At 43.5% G+C, this 15,624-nt stretch overlaps 1 protein-coding gene across 14 annotated transcripts in view; it reads right to left on the bottom strand.

Moving 5' to 3' along the window:
* Nucleotides 1–15,624, bottom strand: part of DISC1 (DISC1 scaffold protein) — a 369,472-nt gene that overhangs the window by 297,450 nt on the left and 56,398 nt on the right. For 13 of the 14 annotated variants that reach the window (XM_019813074.3, XM_045039941.1, XM_003993922.5 and 10 more), the window contains one exon: nt 14,991–15,060. In XM_019813074.3, coding sequence (XP_019668633.3) covers nt 14,991–15,060 — 70 coding nt within the window. Of the gene's footprint in view, nt 1–10,013; nt 14,015–14,990; nt 15,061–15,624 lie in introns of those variants that run through there. The other variant, XM_045039948.1, reaches the window with a different exon arrangement.

The following is a 15,624-nucleotide window of genomic DNA, read 5'->3' on the forward strand; positions in this document are numbered from 1 at the left end:
TTGGTGCCTTAGTGGGGTTCTGCCATGACAAAACCCAAAACACGTGGCCACGGATTTGGGACTGGGCCATAGGTTTCGGAAGCTGGAAGGGCCCTAACGACACAGGAGAAGAGTTAGATTGATCTTGAGGAGGCTGGGGGGGTGAGGACATCAAGGAAACAGAGGAAAATGTTACCAGAAGCTGGAACAAAGAACGTAAGTTTGAAAACACTGTCGCCCGAAAGTGACACTGACACAGAAAATAGAAAGTGTATCCATTGAGCTGGGTAGTCTGGCTAGGGAGATTTCCAGGCAGGGGGCTGAAGCGACCACCTGGCTTCTCCTTACTACCCACAGTACGGTGTGAGAACAGAGAAAGAAGCAAAGGAAACAACTTCCTATAAAGAAGTCAGGACTTGCTGGGCTTGAAATTAACACTGGTCCTGATCCCCAGCTTCATCAGATGACAAACAAGGCTAAAAACAGCTCCCAGGCAAAGATCAACCCCAGAGTGCTGCCGGAAAATGTGGTTAAGACATGAGGCCAAGGACGTAAACTGTAAAACCCTTTCTAAGATCTCAGAAAGATCACAGACCCTTTCAAACAGTCAAACAGCCCTGTAAGAATCTTAGGAGCATTGTTCCCGCTGCCTCACCTCCTGCAAACCTTACAGGGAGCCTGAAAAAGAGGCTATTCTTGAAGAGATCTGTGGGCATAGCTTTTGTCTGATAGAGTGGATTATAAATTGATTCATATGAAATCCAAAACATTTTTCAAAGAATCATGGCAAGTTGGAGAGAACAAGGAAAGTACGAGATGAAAAAAGGCATTTAGGCCCCCAAACTTGTATGGGTGGAAAGCAGGCTGAGAAAATTACTTGGCTCCAAATTCAGGCTGTTGCTTATGGACAAGGAAGGGTGACTCAGGGTGTGGAACCAGGAGCCCACGGGTCAGAGCTGAGGGAAACCACGGAAAATCACTCCCAGGCAGTAGGGATAAACCCTAAACAAGAAACTGGCAACAGGAGCCCAGCTGGATTTCAGAATCGCCGTGGACCCGTGGCTGCCGTGTGGCCCCCACATCCCCCCTTTCTGAACACCTATCTATAGCAGTGATCCCACACCTGTCCCACCATCCTATGTTGGGACTGTGGGGGTTGACAAGCTGTAGCTTCAGAACATAAGTGTTCCGAGCGATCATCGAGAGAAACTGTACCCAAGAAGCTGTGCTCGGAGAATCCCACCCTGGGACCCTCACCTGCAGCTCCCCGTGAATTACACATGGAGCTCCTGGACATCCACCCTGAACCTGATGCCATCATATGTGGCTGTTGAGGGGCTTTGAGAGTGGATGAGGATATTTTGGATGTGGAAAGAATGTAAAAACACACAAAAATAAAGGGCAGTCTGTGGTGGTTTCAAAAAGATGCCGACAAGTTCTTTTGCCACTCCTCCCATCAAAAGATGGGGAATTACTCTGCCCTCAAGCATGGGTCACATCACCCTTAGTGACTTATTTCTAATGAGTAAAATGCAGCAGTAGTAACACTGCTTGACTTCCAAGGTCAGTCCACAAGAAGTAATAGTTTTTGCCCAACTGTCCCTCAGGATGTCATCACCATACAATGAGGAAGCCAAACAGCCACATGGAAAGGCTACAGGTGTCCCAGACCCAGCCAAGTACCCACAAGACAGTCAGCATCAACCATCAGACACTTGAGTGACCAACACTGCAGGTGACTCCAGGCCCCAGCCTTCAAGCCACCCCAGTTGACATCTGGAGTAGAGATAAGCTACACTCACTCAGCCCTGCCCAAAATGCAGATTCATGAGCAAAATAAATATTGTCCTTGTTTTTCTTACACAGTTTTGTCGAGTATAATTCACATGCCATACAAATCACCCATTTAGAGTATATAAGTCAATGGGTTTGGGCACATTGCATTAATTTTCTTAATTGTGGTAAAATACGTATAATACAAAATTTGCCATTTAACCATTTTTAAATATACAATTCAGTGGCATTAAGTACATTCACAATGTTGTGTGACCATCACCACTTAACATGTCTAAAACCTTTTATAATCCCAAACAGAAACTGTGCATCCATTAAGCAGTAACTACCCATTCCCCTCCCCCATCCCTGTTAACGTCCGTTCTACTTTGTTTCTGAACTTGCCTATTCCAGGTATTTCATGTAAGTGGAATCACACAATATTTGTCCTTTTGTGTCTGGGTTATTTCACTGAACATAATGGTTTTTTAATGTTTATTTATTTTTGAGAGAAAGAGAGAGCATAAGTGGGGTAGAGACGGGGGGGGGGGGGGAGAGAATCCCAAGCAGACTCCACACTGTCAGTGCAGAGCCCAACACAGAGCTCAAACTCGCAAATGGTGACATCATGACCTGAGCTGAAATCAAGAGTCGGCTGCTGAACCAACTGGGCGATCCAGGCACCCTATGAATGTAATGTTTTTAAGATTCATCTATGCCAGAAAAAAAAAAAAAAGATTCATCTATGTTGTAGCATGTATCAGGACTTCATTCCTTTTTACGGTTGAATAATATTCCTTTGTAGTGGACATACCACAATTTGTTTATCCATTCATCTACTGATGGACATTTGGGTTTGTTGCTACCTCTTGGCTAATGCAAGTAATGCTGCATGAACATTTGCATACAAATATCTGTTTGAGCCCCTGCTTTCAATTGCTTTGGGAAAATACTTAGGAGTAGAATTGCTTGCACATGTTTAGTTTCTTGAGGAACCACCGAACTGTTTTCAATAGTATTGCATCATTTTACATTCCCACAGCAGTGTATGAGAGTTCCAATTTCTCCACATTCTCACCAAGACTTGTTACTGACCATTTTTTTATAGTAGCCATCCTAGTGGGTATGGTTTTGATTTGCATCTATACCTCAACATTGTGAAGGATGTTTGCATCCATATTTATAAGTGATATTGATCTGTAATTTTCTTTCTTGTGATGATTTCATCTTTGGTATCAGGATAATGCTGGCCTCATAGAATGAGTTAGGAAGTGTTCTCTCCTCTACTATTCTTCATAACAGTTAAAGAAGGATTAGTGTTAAATTCCTCTTAAATGGTTGATGGTATTAACCAGTAAAGCCATCTGGTCCTGGACCTTTCTCTGTTGGAAGGTTTTTAATTACTAATTCCATCTCTTGACTCCTTCTTCAGTCAATGTAGGTAATTTGTGCTTTTCTAAGAATTGGACCATTTCATCCAGGTTATCCAATTTGCTGACATACAATTATTCATAGTATTCTCTAATTTTCATTTTTATTTCATACATTTGGGAGTAATGTTCTCATTTTCAATTTTAGTTGTTCCCATTTTCTCTCTTTTTTTCTTTGTCAATTTTGTTGATATTTTTAAAGCACTAAATTTTGGTTTTATTGATTCTCTCTATTGGTTTTCTATTTTCTATTTTACTTATCTCAGCTCTAATCTTTATTTCCTACTGCTAGCTTTGGGTTTAGTTTGCTTTTCTTTTCTAGCTCATCGGTGTGTAAAGTTGGGTTATTGATTTTGAGATCTTTCTCCTTTTTTAATATAGGTATTTACAACTATAAATTTTCCTCTGAGCACTGTCTTGGTTGTATCCCATGAGTTCTGAGATGTTGGGTTTTCCTTTTCATTCACCTCTAAATGTTTTCTAATTTCTTTTGAGATGTCTTTTTTTTTTTTTAATTTTTTTTTTCAACGTTTATTTATTTTTGGGACAGAGAGAGACAGAGCATGAACGGGGGAGGGGCAGAGAGAGAGGGAGACACAGAATCGGAAACAGGCTCCAGGCTCCGAGCCATCAGCCCAGAGCCCGACGCGGGGCTCGAACTCACGGACCGCGAGATCGTGACCTGGCTGAAGTCGGACGCTTAACCGACTGCGCCACCCAGGTGCCCCTGAGATGTCTTTTTTACCCATTTGTTCTCTAAGAGTGTGTTGCTTAGTTTTCTACATATTTTGTACGTTTTCCAATTGTCCTTCAGTTTTCAGTTCTAGCTTCATTGCATTGTGGTAGGAAATGATACTTTGTATGATTACAATTTTTTAAATTTATTGAGATTTCTTTGTGGCCCAACATGTGGTCTATCTTGGAGAATGTTCCATGTGCACTTGAGAAAAATGCATTCTGCTGTTGGCTGGAGTGTTCTATACACGTCTGTTAAGTGTAGAAGGTTTACAGTGTTAGTCAAGTCTCTATACCCTTATCAATTGTCCAGATGTTCTCAGCATTATTAAAAGTAGTGTACTGAAGTCTCCAACTATAATGGAGAATCATATTCTGTTAATATTTGTTTCATATATTTGGGGGCTCTGTTGTTTGGTGCATATATGTTTAAAATTATTGTATCTTCTTGATGAATTGATGCTTTTATCAAAATATAGTGCCTCTTTGGTCTCATAATAGTTTTTTACTTGAAGTCTATTTTGTCTAATAGTATAGATACCCCAGCTCTCTTCTGGTTACCATTTGCATGGACTATAAATCTATTTGTGTCATTGGGTCTAAAGTGAGTCTTTTGTAAATGGTATATAGTTGGATCATTTTTTTTTATCCGTCAGTCTCTACCTTTTGATTACAATTTTTTAAATATTTATTTAATTTTTGGGCAGAAGAGGTGTCAAAGAGAGGGAGACAGAGGATCCAAAGTGAGCTCTGAACTGACAGCAGAGCCCAATGTAGGGCTCAAACTCACAAACTGCAAGATCATGACCTAAGCTGAAATCAGATGCTTAACCAACTAAGCCATCCAGGCACCCCTTGATTACAAAGTTTAATCCATTTACATTTAAAGTAATTACTGATAAAGAAGGAGATAGTTCTAGGGCACCTGGGTGGCTCAGTCAGTGAAGCAACCAACTTCAGTTCAGGCCATGATCTCACAGTTCATGAGTTCGAGCCCCACATCAGGCTCTGCACTGATGGTGCAGAGCTTGCTTGGGATTCTCTCTCTCTCTCCCTCTCTCTCTTTCTCTTTGTCTCTCTCCCTCTCTCTCTGCCCCTACCATGCTGGAGCATGCACCCTCTCTCTCACAAAATAAATAAATAAAATTTAAAAAAAAAAGAGAGAGGGACATAGTTCTGCCATTTTCTTATTCATTTTCTGTAAGTCTTTTTTTTTTTTTTTTTTTTTTTTTTGTCCTTCATTGCCTCCATTACTGTCTTCTTTGGGGTTTAATTGATTTTTTTGTACCAAACTGTTTTGATTCCTCTTGTGTATATTTTTTTGATATTTTCTTTGTGGTTGCCATGGGGATTATATTTACCACTCTAAAGTTATAACAACCTGATTTGAATTGATATCAACTTACCTTCAATAGAATATAAAAACTCTGCTCCTATACAGCTCCTTTGTTATTGCTGTCACAAATTACATCTTTTTACCCTGTGCACTCAGTATCATAGGTTTATAATTTATAAATTATAAATTTTATGCATTTATTTTTTTAAATCATGTAGAAAATGAAAAGTGGCATTGCAAACAAAAAATACAGTAATACTGGCTTTTATATTTGCTCATCTATTTACCATTACTGACTTATTTATTTCCTCGTATAGCTTCAACTTTATCTCTAATGTCCTTTCATTTCAACCTGAAGGACACCCATTAGCATTTCTTACAGAGCAGGTCTAGTGGTAATGAGCCCCTTTAGCTTTTGTTTTCTGGAAATTTCTTACTATTTCCCTCATTTTTTAAATGTTTATTTATTTTTGAGAGAAAGAGAGACAGAGTGAGAGTGGGGGAGGGGCAGAAAGAGAGGGAGACACAGAATCTGAAGCAGGCTCCAGGCTCTGAGCTGTCAGCACAAAGCCTGACGTGGGGCTTGAACTCACAAACCTCAAGATTATGATCTGAGCTGAAGTTGGATGCTTACCCAACTGAACCACCCAGGCTCCCCTCTCCCTCATTTTTTTGAATGACAGTTTTGCTGGGTATAGAATTCTTGATCACCAATTTTTTTCTTTCCACACTTTAAATATATCTTCCCTCCACCTTCTGGTCTCTATGGTAATGAGAAAATAGCTGTCAGTCTTATTGAGGATCCCCTGTATGTGATGAGTTGCTTCTCTCTTGCTACTTTCAAGATTATCTTTTACTTTTGACAATTTGATTATGTGTTTCCCTGTCTCTTTCAGTTTACCTCACTTGTTCATTGAGCTCTTGAATTTGTAGTTTCATGTCTCTCACCAAATTCAGGAAGTGGTCAGCCAATATTTCTTCAAATATTCTCCTGCTCCTCTCTCTCTTCTCCTGGAACTCCCATAAGTATATGTTGGTCTGCTTGATAATCTCCCAGTGGCCTCTGAGACCATCTTTAATTTTCTTCATTCTTTTCTCTTTCTTCTCTTCAGACTAAATTATTTCAATTGTTGTGTCTTGAGTTTGCTGATCGTTTTTCTGCCTGCTCAGATCTATTGTTGAACCCTTCTAGTGAATATTTTATTTTAGTTATACTTTTCAGCTCCAGATTTGATTCCTTGTTACAATTTCTATTTCTTTATTGGTATTCTCATTTTGTTCATACATTGTTTTTCTGATCTCCTTTAGTTCTTCATCCATGTTTCTTTAACTCTTTGGACATCTTTAAGACAGTTTTTTAAGGTCTTCAATAAGTCTGAGGTCTGGGCTTCTTCAGGGATGGTTTCTGTCCATTTATTTTGCCTCTTTCAGTGTGCCATGTGTTTCTGTTTCTTTGTATGCCTTGTGATGCTTTGTTAAAAACTGGACACTTGAATATTATAATGTGGTGACTCTGGAAATCAGATTCTCCAAACTCCCCAGTTTGTGGGGCTTTCTGTTGTTTTTGTTTTGTTGTCATCAACATTTTTGAAGGCTGAAGTGGTCCATCTGTTTAGATACTTTTCCAAACTATTTTTGCAAAGACTATTCCTTGAGGAGTGTGGTCACTGCAGTCTCTGTTCTTATAGCTAGTGTTCAGCCAGTGTTTAGACAACGGTTTCTTCAAATGCCAGGAGAAAAAGAAAAAACAGAAAAGAAAGCCAAGGGGGGGAAAAGCAAAAAAGAAGAAACACACACAGAGACACCAAAACAAACAAATTCCTCTTCCAGTCTTTGCAGATTGGTTCTGTGCTGGAGTACTCTTTCAACACTTGAGCAGGCTTGCCCTGAGCCCCAGGATCATCCTTAGATGAAAGCTTAGTGTCTTCTATGCTCTTCTCCGAGCATGTATCTTGCCCTGAGCAAGCAAGTGGTTTTCTAAATTTCCCTATATACACAGGTACTTCTGAATTTCCCAAAGATGTGCCCCAGCTATTGCTCCTGGCCTTTAGACAACCAGTGACCTTTCTCCCAGGTGTTTGAAGTTTGTTAGTTAACCTGGCAGTGTTTTCAAGCAATGTCTGCCACTTTTCCAGCCTCTGCCCTGAGTTAGCCAAAACAGAGAAAAACACTGGATTTCAGTCCTTTAGGGAACCCTAGACAGGTTAGAACAGACTCATGCAATAATTTTCAAGTAAAGTCTGCTTTGCTCCCTGGGAATCAAGGACCAGAGTCCCACACCAGGAATGTGAGCTGTTATCTCCAAGGTCACTGCTGTCCTGAGAAGGGCTGGGACAAGAGCAAGAGCCACAAAGCTCTCCCATCATTTTCAAGTTGCCTTTTCTTGGTTCAATGTTTGCTTGGTTGCTCTAAACCTTGGTGTATTTTCCAGAGTTCTGAAAATGCTGGTTCTCACACTTTCTACTTCTCTTTTGATGTTTCTATAAGGGAAATGAGTGCTTGGAGTTGCTTATTCTGCCATTTTCTTGATGTCACTCCCTGACATTGTTTTAAGTACTAAATTTTATGGTGGTTTGTTATGCACTATATTAGTTTCCTATGTAAAAAATAACCGCAAACTTAGAGGCTTAAAACGACAAATTTATTCTTTCACATTCTTTCATAGTTTCATAGAGGCCATAAGTCTGCAATCAGTTTTATTGGGCTGAAATCAAGTTGTCTGCCAGGCCATACTCCCTCTACAGACTCTCATGGAGAATCTTTTCCTTGCCTCTTCCAATTTCAGTTGGCTGCCAGCATTCTATGTCTCGTGGGCACATCACTCCAATGTCTGCTTCTGTGATCATATCACCTCCTCCTCTTCTACTAGTCTAGTCCCCCCTCTGCCTCTCTCTTCAGGACACATGTGATAGCATTTAGGGCCTACCCCAATAATCCAGGATAATCTCATCCCAAGATCATTGATTTAATCATGCCTGCAAAGAGCCTTTTCCAAATAAGGTAACATCTACAAATTCCAGGAGTTACGGTGTGGACATCTTTTGGAGGCCATTTTTCAGCCTACTATATGCAACAACAGGTAAGTGAAACAAGTCTTTTGAGAGATTAAATCAAACTTCAGAGAGAAAAGTGAGGGTCCTGGCACTCTGGATCTCCTGACCCCACTCACCACCCCAGCACCATCACACCAAACTGTAAGTCCTCTCTTCCTCTGCTTCTTGGGTCTCTTCCTCTTGAAAGTAGAGAGCCCTCACACACACACACGCACACACACACACACACAATCAATTCTAATGTTAACTGACATTTCACACATTCATATTATTTATATTTTATCCCAAATAAGCTAACATTCTTCTAGAAAAAAGCTAACATCCTATACACATTTCTTTTGGTCCACCATGGGACGGTGAACCTGGAAAAAACTCAGTAAAAAAATTGTTCATGTGAAAAGGTACTGTGATATACTGGCCTCAAAGTCAGGCTCTGCTCTTAACTATCTGCAGGGTTTTAGACCAAAAAAAGATACCAATAATAGCCAGGTTCCTTTGCAGACAGGGAAAGGGATAATCAGCCTACTTAAGTCACTAAAGTCTGCCTTCTTTTTTTAAACTTTTCTATCAAATGTCTGTATAGGAAGGGACACCCCTTCCAGTCCTGTTACCCATTTCTCAATCTGTAGAAAGAGGTGAAGCACTCCTTGAACATGCAATAAATCAAGTGAAATTGTTGACATTTCTGAAGCCCTAAGTTAGCCCTCACAGACAAGATGATCACTCTATCCCAGTGAGCTGGCCCCAGACAATCTAAGTCACTGCTTGGTCCTGTCTGGCACCTGCAGAGCAGCTGAGTTCCTCGGGCCCAGATGGAACATTCCCTCAGGGGAGCTTGCTCTCCTGGGATCCCAGCCAGCCTCTCAGCAACTCTGGGAGGATAGCAGCAACGTGGAAAACCTGTGGGAGGAGCTTCAAAGTCAGTCTTCTAAAAACAAGAGGACCTTCTGCCCACCTTCCTGCTCCATCAACCACATCCTGTGCTACATATGAGAGGGAAGCTTATCATACACAGGTAGACCATCCGGGTCTGTGCACAAAGCTCACCACATCTGAAGTAGGTGTTACACAATGTACTACACTCCTAGCACTCATGAAAAATGCCAACACACAAACTGCAAATACCAACGGTGACCTGAAAGCCAATACCGGCAGAGATTGTGGCCCTTAATTTACAGAGTCATAAACTCTTCTGTCAACAGAAAAAGAGGCTAAGACAATGCAACTAGGTGAAGTAAATGCGTTTGTCCGCATTCTCGTTTACAACGCGTTTTAATGTCTAGCTCATCTCTCAATTTTTAAGTTTTCTTGAATTAAAATTCTTAAAATTCATTTATTTTCAAGAGAGAGTGCAGGGGAGGGGCCGAGAGAGAGGGAGAGACAGAGAATCCCAAGCAGACTCCTCACCATCATCACAGAGCCCGACATGGGGCTCGAACTCACAAACCGTGAGATCATGACCTGAGCTGAAATCAAGAGTGGGACGCTTAACCAACTGAGCCACCCAGGCATCCTTCAATTTTTAAGTTTCTACTTAAGAGGAAGCAGTCACACGAGTTCTGCTTTGGTGAGGATAATGTTGAAGACTAAAATTGAAATAATTCAAGTGCAAATTTCCTAACAGCCTAATGTTTTAAGATAAAATCATGGAAAGTCTTCCCCCCCTCCCCTCCCCTCCCCCCCCCCCCCCACCCCGTATCCCAGCGTGGAACCCTCCTCTGTTCCCTTCCTAGTTGTCATGTAAATAAGACATTCCAGAACCCAGAAACCTCCTGGCTAGGATCGGTCCCCACAACTCCTCAAGAGCTCGGTTTTCCATGCTGAATTACACAATGCTCGGAGAGCCAGCGAGGATAGGAGGCAAAGGGGATGGGTGTCTGGAGCACATGGCTAGTCCCTTCCGAGCAGCTTCCGTGGCCTGGCCGGAGACTCAGGGGCAGTGCCGATTCCTCCCACAGGGATGCTGGGATGTGATCAACGGCGTGTGGGAAAGTGCCCAGCTGGGAGAGGATGTGGGACAGCTGCACATTAATATTACACACCACATACAAACACACCCCAGAAAAGGAATGTGTACCAAATGTCATTTATTTCACTTGGTTGCATTGTCTTAGCTTCTTTTCCTGATACTTCCTGCAAGCACCCCCCAGAGCAATGGAGACAGACTCCGGTAGATAGCAGGCCAAGTGAGGGTGTTTCCAAACCCTGGGGTGCAGGGAGAAAAGGAAGTGCATGTGCAGGGGGACCGCTGACAGAAACTGCACTCTCTTTCCCATGTGTGCTCAGTGTGGCTCTTTTCTCTGGAAACATCTCCAAGCGCCAGTCGTGTCTCTGAGCAGACCCCAAATGCAGCCTACCTTTTCAGCAGGGACACAGAACAACACAGGGTGCCAAGAGTAGCCCTTCCCGTTCTGGGGACCCCCGAGTGGCATCCAGCTGCCATTTTGAAAGGGCTCTGGCACCTCTACAGCTAAGAGAAGACGAAGCGGGGCTTCTGGTTCTAAGCACAAACCTCCAGGAAGCCACTCAGATGCCAAACCCTAAAGGAGATAGAGAGTGGGATCCCCCCAACAGACAGGGCTGTCAGCTTGGATGATTTGCACACCGTCACCAAAGAGCAATTGTGGACAAACCAATCTTGCTAAAGAAAGCAAAGCCAAGTTTATGACAATTGAGGCAAGAACTGGGCACTGTCTAGACTGGTTTTATGCTTGGCCTCTGCGGTCATCATTCCTCCTTCCATGCCTCACATCATACTCTCGTTTTGTCCTAATGACATTGGTGGAGACAAAGGACAGAGGAACCAATTCAGTGCTGGCTGCTTTTCGCACCAGGAATGAAATCCTAAACAAGCAGGGTAAAGCCAGCTGTGCTACAGATCACAGTGATGTGAGTCACTGAAATGGCGAATTCCCAAAATCTTTCTCCTTCTTCCCCACGACCTCACCCCATTTGCTTCAGAAATGAGCAGTGAACATGGTCACAGGCAGGGGGGACGTTCTAGACCACACGTCACGTCGGTGCAGGGACAGTTAGAACATCAACCACAGTGGACGTCATTGTTCATGCTCTCCTTTTTCCCCTCCCAGCGTGTCACAGACCCTGAGCCCCATCTCCCATTTCCGGGCGGCACTCACTCCTTCTGAAGGACTCTGAGGTCCCACACTCGCCCCTCAGCTGACCACAGACATGGGACAAGCACCGACGGGATGAAACCAGTAAAGCATTTCGAGTCTCTGGAGAAAAACTCTAAGCAAGTACCAAATAGTATTATTCTTTTCCTGCCAAGCCCTCCCGGCCCCATTCAAGAATAGAAGGAATTATTGACTTTACTTCCCAGGCGAAGTAGAGATGTAATTAGAGCCCTGGAGGTTTCCCCACAAGGCATCAGCGGGTCAATTTGCTGGCACTTTGAGGAGATAAAACATGAAACTTCCTATTCTGTGCCAAGTGCTCCTTTCTCTGGAATTCAAAGTCATTTTTATGAGTGAAACTAGAAAGAAAGAGAGAAAGGCGACAAAACCAGAGGAGAGCCCTCCAGGTTCTCCCGGCAAACCTCTCAGACTCCAGCAGCCCCCTTCCCCTGAGACAGAGCACAGCCCCACAGCTGCCACGAACACTGAGGCAGAAGTGAGTCCGCTCACAGACTGCAAAGGCTGAGTATAAAGAAGTCACAATTCTTAAACCCCTGGATAAGCCATGTGAGAAAGGAAATCTCATTCAAATCCTACTTCAACAAATCTCATTACAACAAATTCTCCACCTCAATATCAATCCAACTTCCCTAATGATTTGGCCATTTGTTTATGAGAATTTAGTGATCACCTACTATGCGCCAGTTCATGCACTGTTCCAACTGGGCCCTGCAGTGATCCATTTCCAACAACAGCCGACTGCACATGTCACGTCCAGACAAACTGCTGGACGGTGGCTTTTCACCCCTCTGCGTTCTCTAAAATGCTCTTTCTGATGGCATCCCCCACACCCTCCGAGGCGCGTCTACACTATCACCTTCTCCACAGGGCTGGATCCGCACCCACCCCACCACCAGCAGTAATTTCTCCCCTTTTGGAACTCCCTCTGTTTATATTTTAAGGGACATGTTATGTGTAACTTCACTACCCTTATTGTGTACTGTGCTATTTCCCCTCCCGGGCCATAAAACACCTGAGATGAAAATCCTAAGGACAGTGCTCGGTGGGTCTTTAAAAATGGCCTCATGTCGTCCTTGTAGCCCATCCCTACTCCAGGTGCGGTTCTCTGGACCGCTGCGCAGCATCCTTTGGAAACTTACTAGAAACAGTGTCTCCACTGCAGCCCAGCCCTCCTTGGTCAGAATGTGCATTTTACACATTACGCAGGCGATTCACATGCACGTTAAAGTTTGAGAAGCCCTGTTATATACGATAGATGCTCAGTAGGAATTTTTTTAAGTAATAAGCCACGCTCCACACAAACATCTTCCCTACATGCACCCCGCCCCAGCAGACTGTGGATGAGCTGCGTAAGCCATCTTGAGGTGGTGAGAGTTCTCGGCCCTTGCGCTCACTCTAGCCTGACATGGGGGGGGGAGAGTGCATATGCATTCAGCAGCAAGCAACTCACTTGTTCATCACAAAACACTGACTGACTCCCGACCCACTACGTGCCAGGCCCTCTGCACATTTCATCAGAACATTCACCTCTCAACACCCTAAACCAGGCTTGCAAGGTTTGGGAGTTTAAACAGGAGGGGGGAGGTATGTGACTCTCTGTGTTAAGTGCCTCCCAGGGTGCTTGCCCACAGACTCCTGGTGGATCAGGAGGGACAGAGCCCCTGACCAGCCCCCGCCTCCAGAACTCAGCTGGCGGCTTGCTGCACCACGGCCTGGTCCTCCAGCAAGCAGAGCCCTGCACCGGGGTTTTCTCACACACCAGTACACCTCCCAACCACCCAGAAGGCTTGTGGAACGCGGACGGCCCGGCCTGCCCTCCCAGTTCTCATTGAGGAGGCATTCTCATTCTTGACATAGAAACAAGAAAAAGAAATCAGACGGAAACACCAAATAAAGGTGTCTTTGTTCCTTTGGCTTCCCTGATGAGGCGTATCTTATCCAACCTTGTTCCCTTGGGTGTTTCAGAGCTATCTGGAGAAAAGACTAAAGAAGCGAGGCCTTTGTTTAATGAAGCCCGCTGAGAAAACCAAGTCCGGAAAAGTTCACCAGGCCTCAATCAGAAAGAGAGGGCTTGGTTTTCCACTTGTGTCTTCAGTTTTGTGTGTTAGAGCAGAGCTGTGTGCTAAAGGCCCACGCCAGAGAAAGTTAATTTGGGCAGCAGTTGGGAGCTGCAAACCTAGGCTCCCTTCACAGACAAAACTCAGCAGGGGGCACCCTGGTGCAGGCACCGCTCATGTGCTCTCTGCCCACAGCTGTGCGGGGTTCATGGGGGCCCTTGTCTCAGACTCGCTCCTCTCTCCCACCTAGCACCCTCACAAAATCAAGGCCGCCTGTAGAAAGAGCGGGAGAGTTTAGACCTCCACCTGCATTCCCCAATTCCTCCCCCTCCTCCCACCCCGGCGCACTCTAACCCCCACCTCCATGTTAAATGTACTGACAACACGACACAGCACCAGCTCCGGGTGTTTCCAGAATAGGATCTGCCGCCTCCTGTTGGAGATCACTCATCCCACTCCTGTAGTGCCCCGGTGCCAGTGGTCTGTGACGTATTCACTGGGAACACGAGAAAACGGGTCAAGAAGGTTGAAGGTTCAAGCCTCTAGGCTAAGAATCCTTAAGTCTGCATTCTATTTCCAGACCAATCCTGAGTGTGCTGAACCTGGTTATCACCAGGACTATCTACCAAGTTCCTAAGTGTCTGGGGGAACCTGCATGTTAAGTCCTCTCTCTTCCCCAGAGGCAGCAGAAATGGCTGTGGCATCTCGCAATCGGCATCCGAAATCTTGAAGATTCTTCCCAGGCCAACCATTCCTGAAATCCTTCCTTTGACCCAGTCTGCTCTGTGTCCATTCAGCTGCCACGTCAGCTGTTTCTGCTGCAGATCCTACTTTGGGACGGTCATGTTAACTGGTTTTTTGTGGCATCTGACCAACTCCTACATCGTCTGGTCTCATGTTACTTTTCCTTTCTAGTATGGATATTTGGGGGCATCTACATGGGAATTTGATACATTTGACCCCTTTGGCACAGCCTGGCATTTCTCAGACTCATCCCATTTTCTCTCTCTGGTCCCGGAGAGTATGAAGTCAAAAAGCTTCTTGGGGACTTATATTTACAGGCATCCCAAGATCAGATAATGCGTCCACCTTACTTTTCTATTCCTGCCACATTGCGCAGCACACAATAGGTGTACAACAAATATTTTTTTCAATGGATGAATAAATTATAGATATATCACACTCTAAGCAGGCAGATGATGAGTTAATATAACTTCCATTGTGCAAGTACTCTGAGTATTTCTGGATTATCAACAAATTTATAGCCCAATGATTAATGCTCATAAAGTGCTTTGAAATCCACAAAATAACAGTGCGGTAAAACAGTCAATTGTTATTGAGTGGAGGTGATCACAGAAACAGACCACACAATTCACTGAGGTGTAGAAGGCAGGTATGAATGAGGATGAAAGAGAAACGGTACATTCCAGAGAAAATGAGAAATAATTAATAAAAAATAAAATAAAACTTACCCTTGTCATAATCATCTTCCTCAACTGCTTTTTCTTGAAGTTTCTGAAGCTTTAATCTTAAGGACTTTACCTATGTTGGTTTGAAGGAGGGGGGGGGAAAATGAAAGCCAAATTACAATAGCACTCAAGCAAACTTATTTTTTTTAAGCCAAGAACATTTAGAAACTATTTCAAAACTGAAATTCTTTATTCTCCTTTAAAAAAAGAACCGCAAATGTACATTTTTCCCATGCCAGATGCATTAGCTTCTCAAAAAAAAAGTTATATAAAGAGAAAGTGTAATTTGAGTATAAAGTCCACAGAAAGAGTTAGAAAGTTATTTTAAACAAAAACATCACATTGTACCCTTATCTGCAGGAAAAAATGCATAATAAAAAGGAACGCAAATTTCCTGACCTGACTGAATGCTCACTGTTCTCAAAATCACATTAAAATTATGAAGATAAACACTCTGAGACTGAAAGAGAAGCCAAGAGAAGAACATGAGCTTCCACTCGGCAGGTTGTCCCACCGGCTGGGTGACAATGACAGGAAGGACTTCACAAAACCCTTCCAGAAAACAGTATCGTCTTATTTAACCCACATGTAGACACAGTGATCCCGTCGGTTGTCGGAGAGTTAACAATACATTCAT

The sequence above is a fragment of the Felis catus genome, chromosome D2 (genome assembly GCF_018350175.1).
Source record: "Felis catus isolate Fca126 chromosome D2, F.catus_Fca126_mat1.0, whole genome shotgun sequence".
Classification (NCBI taxonomy): domain Eukaryota; kingdom Metazoa; phylum Chordata; class Mammalia; order Carnivora; family Felidae; genus Felis; species Felis catus.